This window comes from Paroedura picta, chromosome 7 (assembly GCF_049243985.1).
Source record: "Paroedura picta isolate Pp20150507F chromosome 7, Ppicta_v3.0, whole genome shotgun sequence".
Lineage (NCBI taxonomy): Eukaryota > Metazoa > Chordata > Lepidosauria > Squamata > Gekkonidae > Paroedura > Paroedura picta.
In genome coordinates this window covers 34,213,025-34,227,475 of record NC_135375.1, presented here as the reverse complement: position 1 = coordinate 34,227,475, position 14,451 = coordinate 34,213,025, and the positions used below count along the sequence as shown (strand labels likewise).

The window sequence follows — 14,451 nt, the reverse complement described above, 5'->3', positions numbered from 1 at the left end:
CCGGCGGTCTTAGCATCGTGGCAGAGGCTGAGGGCTTCCCGTCGTAGCCCTTCCGGGACGTAGACAGCCTCCCCCCTCCGCCAGAGACCGGAGTCCAAAATCAAAGAGTCCCGGAGCTCAGCCAGCTCCTCGTCTGTCCCGTAGGCTGCCACTAGGCGGTCTCGGAGCGGGGCGGTCGCCGGGTCGGGCTCCCATTCCTCCCTGGCCCGACGCCTAGTGACGACCCCCCGTCCCAGCTGCTCCTCACCAAACACGGACCTGGTGCAGGGAGCGTACCCCTCCCCATAATGCGGCAGACGGGAGAGGGCGTCCGCGAGGAAATTCTCTTTGCCGGGGATGTGACCAAGCTTGAAATTGTACCGCGAAAAGAACTCCGCCCACCTCATCTGCTTGGCGTTCAGGGATCGCGGTTGCCGGAGCGCCTCCAGATTCTTGTGATCTGTCCAGACCTCGAACGGCTCCTCTGTTTCCTCCAGCCAATGCCGCCATTCGGTGAGGGCGAACTTAATCGCAAACGCCTCCTTCTCCCAGGTAGACCAGTTCCGCTCCGTTTCGGCGAATTTTCGTGAGAGGTAGGCCGCCGGCCTCAGCTGTCCCGCCTTGTCTCGCTGCAGGAGAACCGCCCCGGCTGCTGCGTCGCTGGCGTCGACTTGTACCACCATCGGCTGGGTTGGGTCGACGTGCAGTAGCGTGGGCTCAGACGCGAAAGCTTGCTTGAGGGCCAGGAACGCTGCCTCCGATTTCTCATTCCAGCCGAGCGCTGCGCTGGGCCGCGTGGCGCGAGGACCTCTCCCCTTGGTACCTAGCAAGTCCGTGAGGGGAGCCACTACGGAGGAGTATCTGGGGATGAAGCCTCTAAAAAAGTTAGCAAACCCCAGGAAGCTTTGTAGCTGTTTCCGGGTGCGGGGCCTTTCCCAGGCCAGCACCGCCTGCACCTTCTCGGGGTCCATAGCTATGCCCTGGGCTGAGATGCGGTAGCCCAAATAGTCCAGGGAGGGACGGTGGAATTCGCACTTAGCCAGCTTCACGTATAGGTGGTTTGCCAGCAGGCGCTTTAACACCTCCCTCACCAGGGTCACGTGCTCTTGGGGATCTTGGCTGTAGATCAGGACGTCATCCAAATAAACAACCACCCCCTGAAACAGAAGGTCCTGCAACACCTCATTAATTAGACTCATGAAAACCCCAGGTGCCCCGCTTAAACCGAACGGCATCACTTTAAATTCGAATTGTCCCAATTGACAGTTAAACGCTGTTTTCCACTCATCCCCCTCCCGGATGCGTACCCGGTAGTACGCCTCCCTTAGGTCCAGCTTAGTGAACAGAGTCCCTTTGCCCAGCCGGGCCAGCAAATCCGGGATCAGCGGGAGGGGGTAAGCGTTCCCCGCTGCGATGGCGTTGAGGCCCCGGTAGTCCTGGCACAGCCGTCGGGACCCATCCTTTTTCCGGACGAACAAGACTGGAGCTCCCATGGGACTGGAAGCGGGCCGGATGAAACCTCGGGCCAGATTTTTACCCAAAAACTCCCGGAGGTCCTTGAGCTCACCCTCACTCATCTTGTAGATGCGCCCTTTGGGTAGTACCGCCCCCTCTGGGATGTTGATAGCGCAGTCCGTGCGGCGGTGTGGGGGTAGCTCGTCCGCTTCCCGCTCGCTGAAAACGGCTGCGAGGTCTCGGTACTCTGGCGGGACCTCGGGCTCTGGTATCTCCTGCTGCGCCGCCGCCGCTCCCCTGGGACGCGCCGCCGTCCTCTTGTGGCTGGAATTCTCGTGGGGGATCCGATGCCGTGCACCCACCGTCAAGTCGAACTTCAGGGTCCCCGCCCGCCAGTCCACCACGGGGTTGTGTTCCTTCAGCCAATCCAGGCCCAACACCGCCCGATATCCCGCTACGGGGACCTGGATCAGCCACCGCAGCTCTTGGTGGTTCCCTATGTGGATGGCGATAGGACCCACCTCCTCCCCGAAAGGTCCCCCCTGAATCGGGCTGCCGTCCATCTGGACGAAAACCAGGGGAACCTTCCGAATGCGCTTCGGTAGCCCCAAAGCCCGGGCTATCTGGGGGTGGACCATGCTGTGGTCGCATCCAGAGTCCAAAAGAGCCTCCCCCACCCAACTTAGTCCGTTCTCCGGGTTCCGGAGCTCTAAAATTACCACGTTCGGAGGTCGCGCCTCATGCTGTAGGGGTTTTCCCTCGCACCGCGGGACCTGCTGCCCGGCGCCGTCTACAGCAGGTCCTGGCCGTTTCCCGTCGCCTGGGCGCTTCCCGGTTCGTTGCGGAGGTCCTCCGCCCGGCGTGCCTGCTGGGGGCGTGTCGCACCTCCCCCCTGGGAGAGCCCGCGGTCCTCCCCCCCTTGCCGTTGGCACGCTGCTGCGAAATGTCCTGACCCCCCGCATTTCAGGCACAGACCTTCCCGGCGTCTCCTTTCCCGCTCGGGGTTCGGGGGTCGTTTGGGGCGAGAGTTGTCGGGGCCCGGTCTCGGCGCCTCGGCTGACCCGCCTTTGGCCTCCCGGGGGGGTGCGGCGGCCCAACCCAGGCTGGCTTCCAGCTTGGCGACCACAAAACACCACCCCTCCAGTGTAGACAGATCTTCTTCCGTCCCCTTGATCACGGCCCATTCCCTGAGCTTCGGGTTAAGGCCCTCCCGGAAGTACTCGATTTGGGTCTCCTCGTTCCAGGAGAACACCTTGCCTGCTTCCCTCCGGAAAATGTCTATATAGTCCATAACCCCCCTAGTACCCTGTCGAAGTCCCTTGATCCGACTCTTTGCCTTGTCCTCAGCCTGGGGGTCCTGGAATCGTCGGCGGAGCGCGACCACGAAGTCCTGCAGGTCCCGAGTTGCCGGGTCGCCGCGCTCGGCCAACCCTAGGTACCACTGACCCGCCTTGCCCTGGAGACACGAGGCCACCCCCCAGACCAAGTCCTCGGAGTCCTCATACCGGTCTCCATACCTCCGGGCATGCGTCAGCGCGTGGAGGAGGAACTGCGGGAGGTCGTCCGGCGTCCCGTCGAAACGCGCCTTAAGCTCTGGGGGGGAACGTTTTGGAGAGTAGTCCGACCCCCTCCGGATCCGGGATTCTCGGCGTCCGCCGTCTCGTCCTGCTCCGCTCCACCGGCTACCAACTTGCCCAACGACGCCGTGCCGCTCCCTGCCTTGCACGTCGCTCCTGCGTTGGTCCGGCTCTCGCCGCCCCGTCGGCTCACCCGCTCCCCCGAGATCCTCTGCTGTCTCGCCTCTCCGCTGGCCGTCTCGCCTACTCGGGACTGAAAACTGCTCCGGGTCGGGGTCCGGGGCCCGCTCACCAGTGCCGGGCTCGTCCTCGTCGCTGGAGACGTCCTCACTCGACGCGATCCCCTCCGCCGTTGTATTACCAGTCCCTCCGGGCCCGGCCCGAGCTTGCTCACGGGCTTCAGCTGCCTGCAAGCGCCTGGCCAAGTCCGCCATGGCCCGCCGCAGGTCCTCTAGGGATTCCTCAGGTCCTACCGGGCGAAGCGCCTGCCTCAGCTGGGTGTCCCAGGTTGGGGCCAACCCCCCAGACCTCGGCGCGCTCCCCGCCGTGCTTGGGAACCCCATGGCCCGGCGCCTTCCCTTGGCCGCCGCTGCCGAGGGTCTCGGGGTCCCGGACAGCTGCTCCTGGCCCCCCAATTTTCGGAGGAAATCTCCCGGGGACATTAAACTCATGTTCCCGGGGTTCGTGGGGGTCGAGACCGCCCCGTTGCTTGAAAACGCCATCTCTGGATCCGTCCCGATAAGCGCTCGGATGCGATGCCGACCCTGGAGTTCGGTGGAAGCTCTTACGATGTCGGGGACCCGCTTGCTAACTGAAAAAAACAGGGTGCCCCTTTTGAAGAAAACGTCACGCCAGGCCGGGTGAACGATACAACAGGAACAAGCTTTATTTCAGCAACGTGGAGTCCGCTGGTATGGAGTAAGAGCTTCCACCGAACTCCAGGTGGAAGCTCCCTTTTATACAAAACCCACCTCCTTAGGCTGTATTGCCCCACCCAGTACTTGCGGAGGGAACATGCTGATACAATCATGACTCATGCACATATGCGAGGTTTTCCGGGGTTCCTGATGGCCCATTTTCCTGGAACAAAGGGCCATCTCCGGGCCCTTGTCAAAAGGTGGAGGGGGACATTGAGGTTCTTTAGCGGCCATTGCCACCTCAACGATCGGGTGGGGCGCCCAGCTGCCGGCTTGCCTATGATCACCATGCCCTACCTCCGTGATCGCGGGCGCCTCTGATGGCGGGGTTCGGTCCGGTTCCCCAGCCACCAAGGACCGAACCACGACATATGATTGTAAGGCTGCAAATATACCCATCAATTACTGATTGTGAAATAGTTGCAAAGGGGTTGCTGACCTAAGCATACTTCCTTGGAAGTAAGTCACATTCAATCTGAGTGAACATGCATAGATCTGAGCTGCAAATCATTAAAAAACTTTACACTAAATTGCTTTTGACACTACTTTTATATTTTAATTCCTTACCCATTTGCAATTTTTAAGATGCTTTAGTACAAAATGCAAGTTATACAAGAATTTGTTTTACTAGCAGTGCAATCCTAAGCAGTTATTCTTTACTGAAACCAATTGGCTAACTGTTTAGGATCGCACTATAGAATACCTATTGCTTATGTCTAAAGTCCTTCAGGAAACTGGAATTGTTGGAGCAATAACTGAGTTTGGCTCAGTTTGGCTCTTATACCAATTTTCTACTTTGGGTTTACTTCATATTATTTATTCGTTTACTTAATATTCATTAGTTATCTTTTACATACTTACCTAGAAATATGTTCCCAATGTATTTGATAAAATGTATTATCAATGTATTTGATAAAAATTTTCATTTACACACAAGTATATACCCAGAATACCCAGCTTGCTGGGGGGTAAATGGTCATGACTGGGGAAGGCACTGGCAATCCACCCCGTATTGAGTCTGCCATGAAAACGCTGGAGGGCGTCACCCCAAGGGTCAGACATGACTCGGTGCTTGCACAGGGGATACCTTTACCTTTACCTTTATATACCCAGAATTAAATTTTGTTGGTCCTAAAAGTGTCACTAGACAAGCTTTGTTCTGTTGCTTCAGACCAACATAGCTACCTACCTTAAAAATGACAAGTAATTTTTAATTTTGGTTTTCGCTTTCAGATTGCTGTAATAAAACCTGATCTTAGTCCTTGAATTTCACCCCTTGCCTGAGCACATCATGCATATCTTACTATTGTGTTATATCTAGTAAATTTTTTATAAAAATAGTTTTCCTTTATGCTTCCAAAATGGGCAAACTTATGGATACATCCAATTATAAAGAAAAAATTACAAAGACTTGATAATGATTAGTCTTATAGTCAGCACTGCCCCATCGGCAGATACTTAAATATTATTATTATTATTATTATTATTATTATTATTATTATTATTATTATTATTATTTCGATTTATTTCCCGCCACTCCCAAATGGCTCGCGGCGGGTTACAATGTCTTAAAAAACCCATTAAAACACCCATTAAAAGACTTTAAAATGTCACAACATGGCAGCACAATAATAAGATCCCCTTCCTACCCCCATTCCTAAAAAAGGGGGGATGGAGGAGAAGGAGGTCAACGATGTTCAAGAAGCCCGGGGGAGAGCAGTCGATGTACCCCGGCAGCCCCAGCCTCAGCCATAGACCTGGCGGAAGAGCTCCGTCTTGCAGGCCCTGCGGAACGTTAAAGGGTCCCGCAGGGCCCGCATCTCACCCGGGAGCTCATTCCACACGTGGTCCGTCAACTAATTGGAGGTGGACCGCGAAGGACGCCTTCCCCCCCCCGGCCCTTTACTTCATCCCCCCCGGCCCTTTACAACACACTTCGGGTGTCATTGTCTCCCATCACTCCCAGATGGGATTATCTCGTTGCAGAGAAACAAGCTCAGGGTTCCCATTGATTTGCCATTGTCATGAGTTAAAATTTCCATGAAAATAAAATGTTCCTTATATTCATTGTTGTTGCATGTCTGTATCTTATTTTGAAGGGCTGTTTAAACATTACCATAGCGATCAAAAAGCGTTAGGGCAGTGGTTGAGAGTAGAGGAGTAAACTACCCCCCCCCACCGGGCCTCAGTAAAAGGCGTTGAGTGGTCCCCGGTGAATGGTCCCCGGCATTGAGTGGTCCCCGGCAATAAAAAGATTGGGGACCACTGGTTTAGATCACAGAGGAAAGGAAACATGCCCATCCTATTAATCTGGTTAGAGATTTCACTAGTACCACAGTTAATACGAGTTTGCTCACTGTCTCAAAGTGTTTTTTTATATATCTTGGGTAAGAGGAAACCAATGTCACCATAAGCCATGGTTAAGCCAATGGTAGAGTGGAATTCACAGGAATCCAACAGAATGACTGGTAAGGAAAGATGGACTGTGTAATCCCATGGCTAACATTACATTTAAACAACATAATGAAAAAGCAATTGCTTTAAAAATACATCAGCTTTTTGTTTTGCATTAATCTTTGTAGTAGCAAGATTTGAAGCTCCATTGTAAAGCAAACACTATGCTACTAGCAGTGCAGTTCTAACCAGACTTACACCCTGCTAAACCCATCAATTTAGGCAAGTCACTTATACACAGATGATTGTAGTGATCTGGTTCACTTCTTGGATTTTCCCTATCTTTACTGCACTCTCGTCCAAACACACTCTGCTATGATGTTTTGAGAAATGTAGCAGCAAAGCCATGTGGATGGGAAAGTATGGATCTTGCCAACCCCACCCACTTTGGTGCCATTTTCCTGCTTTAGTTCCCATTGTGACTGGAAAGCTTTTTTTAAAAAATGGCAATTGTTACAATATTATGACAATCGGTCCATCAGGTTCTCTGAACCGCCCAGCTTTCATGTTTTTTTTAAAAGCAAGTCACCAGTCCTTATTACTACAAAGGTGTGCTTTCCCCCTTATATTTCTTCAAGAAACGGGCTAGAGAAGTGGGTTTTAATTGAAAGCTGGGGTTCAAAGAGCCTGATACAGGTTGAACCAAGCTTTTGGTATTTGCAGGTTAAAAAATATAGAGGAAAGCCACTGCAGTGGCAGGGAATAGTGACTGCTGCAAGGAGCTGAAGGCCAAACTAGCCATGAAAGCTTCCTCATGATGGCCGTGAGAATGCTGTCATGTCAAGTTTTGCCCTGAGGCAAGAAAAAAGTGGAAAAGCCTGCCATGTATATGCTCTGTTGAGCTGTGCTGTATTGGCAGCTACAGTAGCAGTGGAGAAGCCCCATAAACCACAAAACCACATTTTTAGAAGGGTTTAACTCTGCTTCATATGGCACTATAAGACACTTCAGCTCCTAAAGGAGGAAAACAAACTTAATCATGCACAAACATGAGGAAAATATTATTTTAATTTTATTTATTTATTTATATTTATATACTGCCCTCCCCCGAAGGCTCAGGGCGGTTTACAGGGAACAAGAAACAGGTACAGATAACATAACATTATCTTTGCACACTAGCAGCAAAATGAAATGAGATTTGACATTGCTACCAATTAGTTTCTAACTTAATGGTGATTACAGCTAGAATTTCCCAACCACTTCCACCAATAAAGAGCCCAGTCAAAATTAATCAGAAATAACTAAACCTAATTATGTATTACTTTGGCATTTAACGGATATGGAAGAAAATATTTTTCTTTTAAAAAGTTCTTTAAAACCCAAAATTTTCACAATGGATATACAAGTTCCAGTACTGATCCATTATGTGTTGTGGCAAAAGTTCTTCATCTTCTATTAATACAATTTCATTACATTGAAGAAATCGGAGCTGTTTTGATGAAGTGGGCTGACAAGAAGGTTCTGTTAGAAACATCAAAGACAGTGAAGTATCAAGACCTAATCTATACTTTGCCTGAAGGATGACAAGTTTAAGACAACATATAAGATTAATTCCATAACCTCTGCGAGACCCACTAGCAAATGTTTTAGGTTACACATCACAGGTCATTGGGACTTCCAGGTAAATTCCAATCACAGGTGCCTTTGGAATTCTTGTTACAATTATTAATCACTTTTACTTATCTCCATTAGGTAGCAAGGCTCACCATTCTCAATGAAAGAAGAAAGACTGTTTTGCAAGATTGCAATCTGATTACAGTTAATGTATCATGATTCAGTTAAAGGGATTAAAAGTTAACAAACTATATGTTGTCTGTAGATGCTTTCTCAATAGAAGTTAATTCATAGGAGATGATCTCCTGATAGCTCTTTAGTTCACAACCTGGAGCAAGAAATATTGCTTTTTCCAGCTGATATTGCTTTTTCCAGAAAGAACCAGAAAGACAAAGTTATGGCTTAGCTGAAACGTAGAAAACTGGGATAGAAGTGGTGGATCTGCTACCCCATAGGAATGCTTCTTTGTCGTCTTGTGTTCTATTTGTATATTTCAAAATAAAACAAATACTACAAAAATTCTAGTGTTTTCTCATCCTAGAGGTATCTAGCCCAGGTAGCGCTACCTCCTTAAAATCTCATTGCTTGGATAAGAGGGGAACATCTAACAGTACTGATATGTAAAATAAAAAACACAATTTTTGTTAAAATGCATAATGTGTTAAATTTCAGCACATCCCTCTTGGTATCTTTAAAAATGGGGGGAAATTGCAGTCTTCTAAATTGTAATGCTAGTCTTATAATATTATTTATTAGATTTTTATGGCATATGATTACATTGTTGTTTTATTTTGTAATCTGCCTCAAGTCTCATCAAGAGAGGCAGTTTATAATGAAGCAAATAAAAATAATATGAACAACATGTAGAAACAGTAGACAGGGCAGTATATACTGTTTTCATCTAAACCAAAATCATAGTTAGGTCTAAACATACCACATGGCCTATTTTGTTGCAATGATTCCTTAGGAATATGATCTTCTACAACAATTTTTGATAAGAGAGTTCCACAATACGTGACCTGCAACCAGACATATATATATATATTAGCCACTGAATATTTTATTCATTTATTTAATTGAAATGATAAATCAAAAAATACTAAATCTATCACAATTATAGATCTTATTTGCACATTTATTGCAAATGCAATATATGAAAAAATAAAAGACAAAGTCTTCATGTTTTGTACTTAGAGATTTGATTAGACATGTGGCCTTTATACAACCCTAAGACATTCCACAACTGCTGTGCAAGCCATTTGGAACTGGCTTCACAATTTTGACTGACAGTGGAAATTATGTAGAGACACTCTATATAACTGATTTCAGCTGGAGTCATAACTCTGCATAGGATCCTACTGTAAGCATTTAGGATTTTAAAAAGTTAAAACAGTAGTGCTTATGGCTATGAACTTAATATTGTGTTAGTAATACCTGCTGAAATGTCAGTTCAAAATTTCCAGCAATCTATATTGCTCTCTGCCACCCCTCCCCAGTCACCCTTTACTTTATTTATTTATTTATTTATTTATTTATTTAGATTTATATACCGCCCTCCCCAAAGGCTCAGGGCGGTTTACATTGAACTAATAAACAATACAAGCCATTGCAGACATATTGAAGGTCAAGTCTGACTTTTCCAGAAACAGTGTTTTCTTTAAAAAAGTAGATTGGGTAAAAGTAGCAGTTTACTGAGGGTGTGAGAAGTGGAAGAGAAAGAAATTATTTGCTTTAGTCATTTTAAAGGAATTTTATAATGTCATTATTGTTATTCACCCTAGCGTTTGAAAAAAATATTCTCCACATCACATATTTGCTGGAGAATTATAGTAACTCTTTTTATGTTGCAACATTATTAAAACATTCCAAATTAAAAGATGTTTTAGCATTACTTGTGAAAACCCTAATATTGTGGTTTGCACTGATCATAATGCCATCATAAGAAAATCTAATGAAATACAGCAAGCCCACCTTATTCCACACATATTTCCAGCTTACAGAAATATCATTTCCCAAAAGTGCTTTAATCCACTGAACTGGACTCTGGTAAACTGCATTGTTGCCAGTTTTGATTCTGCCATTTCCCAAAAGGCTAGCTTTGTGTTGGGAATCCTAAATTTAAAACAAACAGAAAAACAGAAAACCTGTCAAAATTAAATCTATATAATTCAACAACAATGTATTATTTTGAACATTTTTACGCTATTCCTTAGGCAGAGGCTTCAAGAAGAAAAGAATATTGTAAGTATAAAGAAAATTCAGTCAACTTGTATTTTCTGCAGTTCATTAATTGAATTACAGAATTCAGATGATCCAAGCCAGTTGTCGAGGGTACAGACCTTATCCCCATGGATTCCCAGAGCAAGTCTGTGCAAATAATAGACTTTTGTAAAAAATATTTACAATTTATTAGAAGAAATTTGGGGATATCAATTTATCTATATCAAGCAGCTCAGAAAATTGCAACTTACTTCCTAACATACTGAAAGTTGCATTAGGCAGTGCAACTGCTTTCTTGCAGTTTCAGGCCACAACATAAGCATTCTTTCTACATCACTGACCATATTCCATAGGTGAAGTCCTTCCAAAATCCAAGCTAACTACCTGTCTCCTAATTCTTAGACCAGTTACAATTTTTGGCCTACCTCAGTCAAATGATGACAATGAACCAATCAGAACACATCATTGTTAGGGCTCTCTGGAAAATTACTTTGAGAGAAGGGATTGGGGTTGCTTTTCCTGACACCAAGTTCTACAAATGCTATGATTCATCAACTGTCAAGAGTTATTGTTAGTGAAATGGAGTCCGCAGTGTTGCTCAGACATGATGGCAAACCACAGATTACTACCACAGGAATGAGTTTTGGACAGCCTCTGGCTTGCATGCTGCCTCTTTCCTTTGCAGGTAACTATCTAATTAGCTGTTGCAACTTTTGCTGCAAATCACAGTTTGAAATCATGTCTGCATTCAGACTAAACTGCTTTTAAACTGCCATTTGCTGTGACAGGCTGCAGACCAGCCTACCAATTTGTCCCTTTTCCCATCATGCATGACGCCTGATAGAAGCTTTCAAGCAAACACTAATTGTGCATGACGTCCAAATATAGGAACCTGGGTGGATTAGTGTTTGTTTATCCCACCCATTCTGGGACTCTGGGTTGGGATCATTCCTTGGTGTATAATCCTGTTTTCTTGTAGAAATAAACAAAATGCAGTTCATTATTATCAGTCTAGTCACCATTGGTAGCAACTACGATGGCTGGGAGAAGAAGGGGTTGCTGTGATGTGCCAGGGCACAGGTCAGTGGTGACAGCTGCTGTTCCTGCTCCTAACTCCGATCACCATTTGGTTGGCTGAGCCTTTGGTGGCAGCAAGGATCAGCAGCCATCACTCATTTCTCCCTTTTTTCCTGGGCAGTGAAAGTTGATCCTAATAGCAATACAGCATACTTTCTAAAATACACAGTGTTTAATCCACAATTCCAAAAGGCAAGTGAGTATGCAATTGGCAGGGGCTACGTTACCCTCCCCTCCTCATTCTAAAAGCAGGCATGTGGCATAACAGCCTCTGGTGCCACCTGGCACAACACTGGCCTGCTACTGCTACCACAGAAACGGAGCCAGCAGCAGTTGCTACTGCACTGTGGCAAACTGGGAGGTAGCAGGGAAGTCCTCCTAGGGTACAGATGGCCTCTTGACAGCTGTCTATGCTATCCCCACCAATGCTCCCGGGAACACTATACAAAAAAATTATCCATGTTGCCCACAAAAAGGACAACAGTTTCTAAGCCATGAAGACTGTTCAATACACTGGGGACTTCTGAAGGACCCACTGAAATCCCCATCTCTTACATTTGTCACCAAATTCCCAGAAACCAAAGACAAAAGGTAGTCAATCAAAATTATAAATGTCTTTCAACTCTTCTCATGTCCAACATCAGCACTCAGATAAAACTGAAACAGGAAGGAAGCCAAGCATTGTCAAGAATTATGTTTGGGACATTTTATATGATCACTTGGAAAAAGATAAAGGCTTAGGGTTTATTGCATCTTCCTATTTGAATGTGTCTGTGGTGAAAAGCTAATTGTGAGCTATCTGAACTTTCCTTCACCACTCATTAAAGGCCATTCTTTCAGAAAATTACTGGAGACTTGGACTGAAAAACCAAATCAAGGGGCTTTCAGCACATGTCACATTCAATGGTATGATCTCTGATGGTCTCATGTAGAAGCTAGAAGTATTTACAAGTAAGGACTGTTTTAACAGAAATGTATAACTAAATTGATATTTACATTTTTAAATAATACAACATCTTCTACACATAATGCAATGGTATTTTATACATGTTGAATTAATTAATTGTTATGCATATAAGCAGTTTACCTGGAGTCTGAATTCTAGAACATCATCTCCTGGCTTAATCTTTCCTTGTTCAATCAAATCTAGCAGTTGATTTTTCTTCCTTCTATTTTGTTTGAGGTTTAATTGATTCTCAGAGTCCTGCTTGGTGGAGCAATTGGAATGATCCTGACTGACTGTGCTTGGTGATGGTGCATCAGGAACCATTTCTGGAAATTCCAGGTTGGCAGTAAGTGAAGTTCTATTGCTTGGGGGAAAAGTTTTCTGAGGAGTGGCAAGACTGCTGTGTATGGATTCTAAGTCTGCTAATGTTTGTGTTTGGTTAGCCTCATTCATGTTTGAATGGTGCTGCAAGATCTCATTGACGCAAACCAATGTAGTTGGCTGACTTACATTAGTAAAAGCAATGTCTGTTGCTTCAGAAATATTTAGTGCACAGGCCACTGTTATTGCAGCTGGAGGTGTGTTTCTTGGTGGGGTCACTGATTCACAATTAGTTTCCTCTAGCTGTGATTCTTTTGTCTGGACAAGGCTAATAGCAGGTTTTGAAGGCAATGTTGTTGGGTCCACAGCACTGGCAAGCTTGAAATTTGATAGTTTACCAATGGCATGTTCCTTTTTTTTGGACACTTCATTATGAGCCTCAACGTTTTGCTTAACTCTTCTACCATTTCCTCTATTCAAAGATTCTTTTGGATGCTGGTGGTGCTCTTGATCTAAAAAGTTACTTTCTGTGACCAAGTTGGATTCTCTGCCTATGGCTACATCAGGGCACTGTAGTGTTTTATCAGATGAACCATCTTTTATGTTGTTTCTTTCACATGAAATGGATGTGCTTGGGATCTGTTTTGCTGAACTTGAAGTCTCTTTTTTCGCGTTCTTGTAATTTTGTATCTTCTGGCCTAGTTCTTTCTGTTTTTGTGCCACAAGCAGAAGGCTCTTTTGTCTGGAAACCAGCTTAACTAGCTGTTCCCTCAGTGCTCCCTGTTTAAAAGATTCCACAGAAGCTCTGAAGTACAAAAAAATCCAAAATTAATGAGAACAAAACCCCTTACTAATCATTTTAAAGGATCCATTCAAGTACATGGCTTGACAACATAATGCAGAACAAAACATTTTTGCACTCTGTAGAAGAATGAAATAAACTGCATAGCTGGTGCACTTGTACAAATACTAATGGGAGAGCTCCAGAAATACACGAGTAATTCCACCTAACCCAATTCAGTGTTGTGAACCACAGGTTAACCAACAAGCAGTAAGGGAGTTAAATTCTCTATGAAATGTACAGTAACATTTTCAAGTGAAAAGCCAAAAAAAATCCATCATGTTGAAGAGGAGTTGTTTTTTTTATACCACACTTTTCACAACTTGAACAAATCTCGAAATGACTTACAATTCCCTTCCCTTCCTCTCCCCACAACAGACACCCTGTGATGTAGATGGGGTTCAGAGAGCTCTGACACGCCTCTTCTGTGATTACTGTCAGGGCTGTGATGAGCCCAAGATCACACAGCTGGCTGCATGTGGAGGAGTGGGAAATCAAACCCAGCTTCTCAGATTATAAGCTGCTGCTCTTAACCACAACACCAAGGGCCATTCCGCACCGGGATCCATGTAGCAAATTGTTTGCTGAACAAAAAATCGCCATTTTAAATAGTGGAATTCGGCGTAACGCATACCTGCCTTCGTAGTGGAATCCAGTTGCGTTTCTATCGTTTCCCACAGGGTTCCGGTCTCTGCAAAAATCGCTAGCCAGGAAGCGCTATTGCTAAGCTGTGTCCCGCCCCTGGCCGTCAAGCAGCCAATGGGCGGCCGTTATCATGCTCCCAAACCTTTAAGGAAGGTTTTTTAAAAAAAACACACACACCCGTTGCAATGAATATGCATTGATTCGTTGCAACGGAGAGACCCATCCAGCTAGCAGGTGGTGTTTGAGCTGCCGTTTCATCGTTGCCACGCTCCCCCCCCCCGAGTGAAAAAAAAATCCCCCCCCCTCACGGGTGCGATTTTTGGCCGAAAACAGTGTGAAAAATAAAGTGAAAATAAACCAGCAAATGAGCCTCTGCGATGCTTGTGCTTGGTGACTTTAAACAGAGGGGCTGTAGCCAGTGAAGCCTCGCTGGGTAAACGAAGGCTCGCGCTGGTACGTTGATCT

General features: G+C 46.0%; 1 protein-coding gene across 5 annotated transcripts in view; it reads right to left on the bottom strand.

Annotated features, from left to right (window-relative positions):
• Window positions 1–7,264: 7,264 nt before the first annotated feature.
• ANKRD31 (ankyrin repeat domain 31) overlaps window positions 7,265–14,451 on the bottom strand; it is a 51,240-nt gene continuing 44,053 nt past the window's right edge. For 3 of the 5 annotated variants that reach the window (XM_077347395.1, XM_077347397.1, XM_077347396.1), the window contains exons 19-22: window positions 12,321–13,305; window positions 9,908–10,048; window positions 8,871–8,955; window positions 7,265–7,843 (exon numbers count right to left, since the gene is read on the bottom strand). In XM_077347395.1, coding sequence (XP_077203510.1) covers window positions 7,695–7,843; window positions 8,871–8,955; window positions 9,908–10,048; window positions 12,321–13,305 — 1,360 coding nt within the window. In that variant the 3' untranslated portion in view covers window positions 7,265–7,694. The remainder of the gene's footprint in view (window positions 7,844–8,870; window positions 8,956–9,907; window positions 10,049–12,320; window positions 13,306–14,451) is intronic. The other 2 variants (XM_077347399.1, XM_077347400.1) reach the window with 2 other exon arrangements.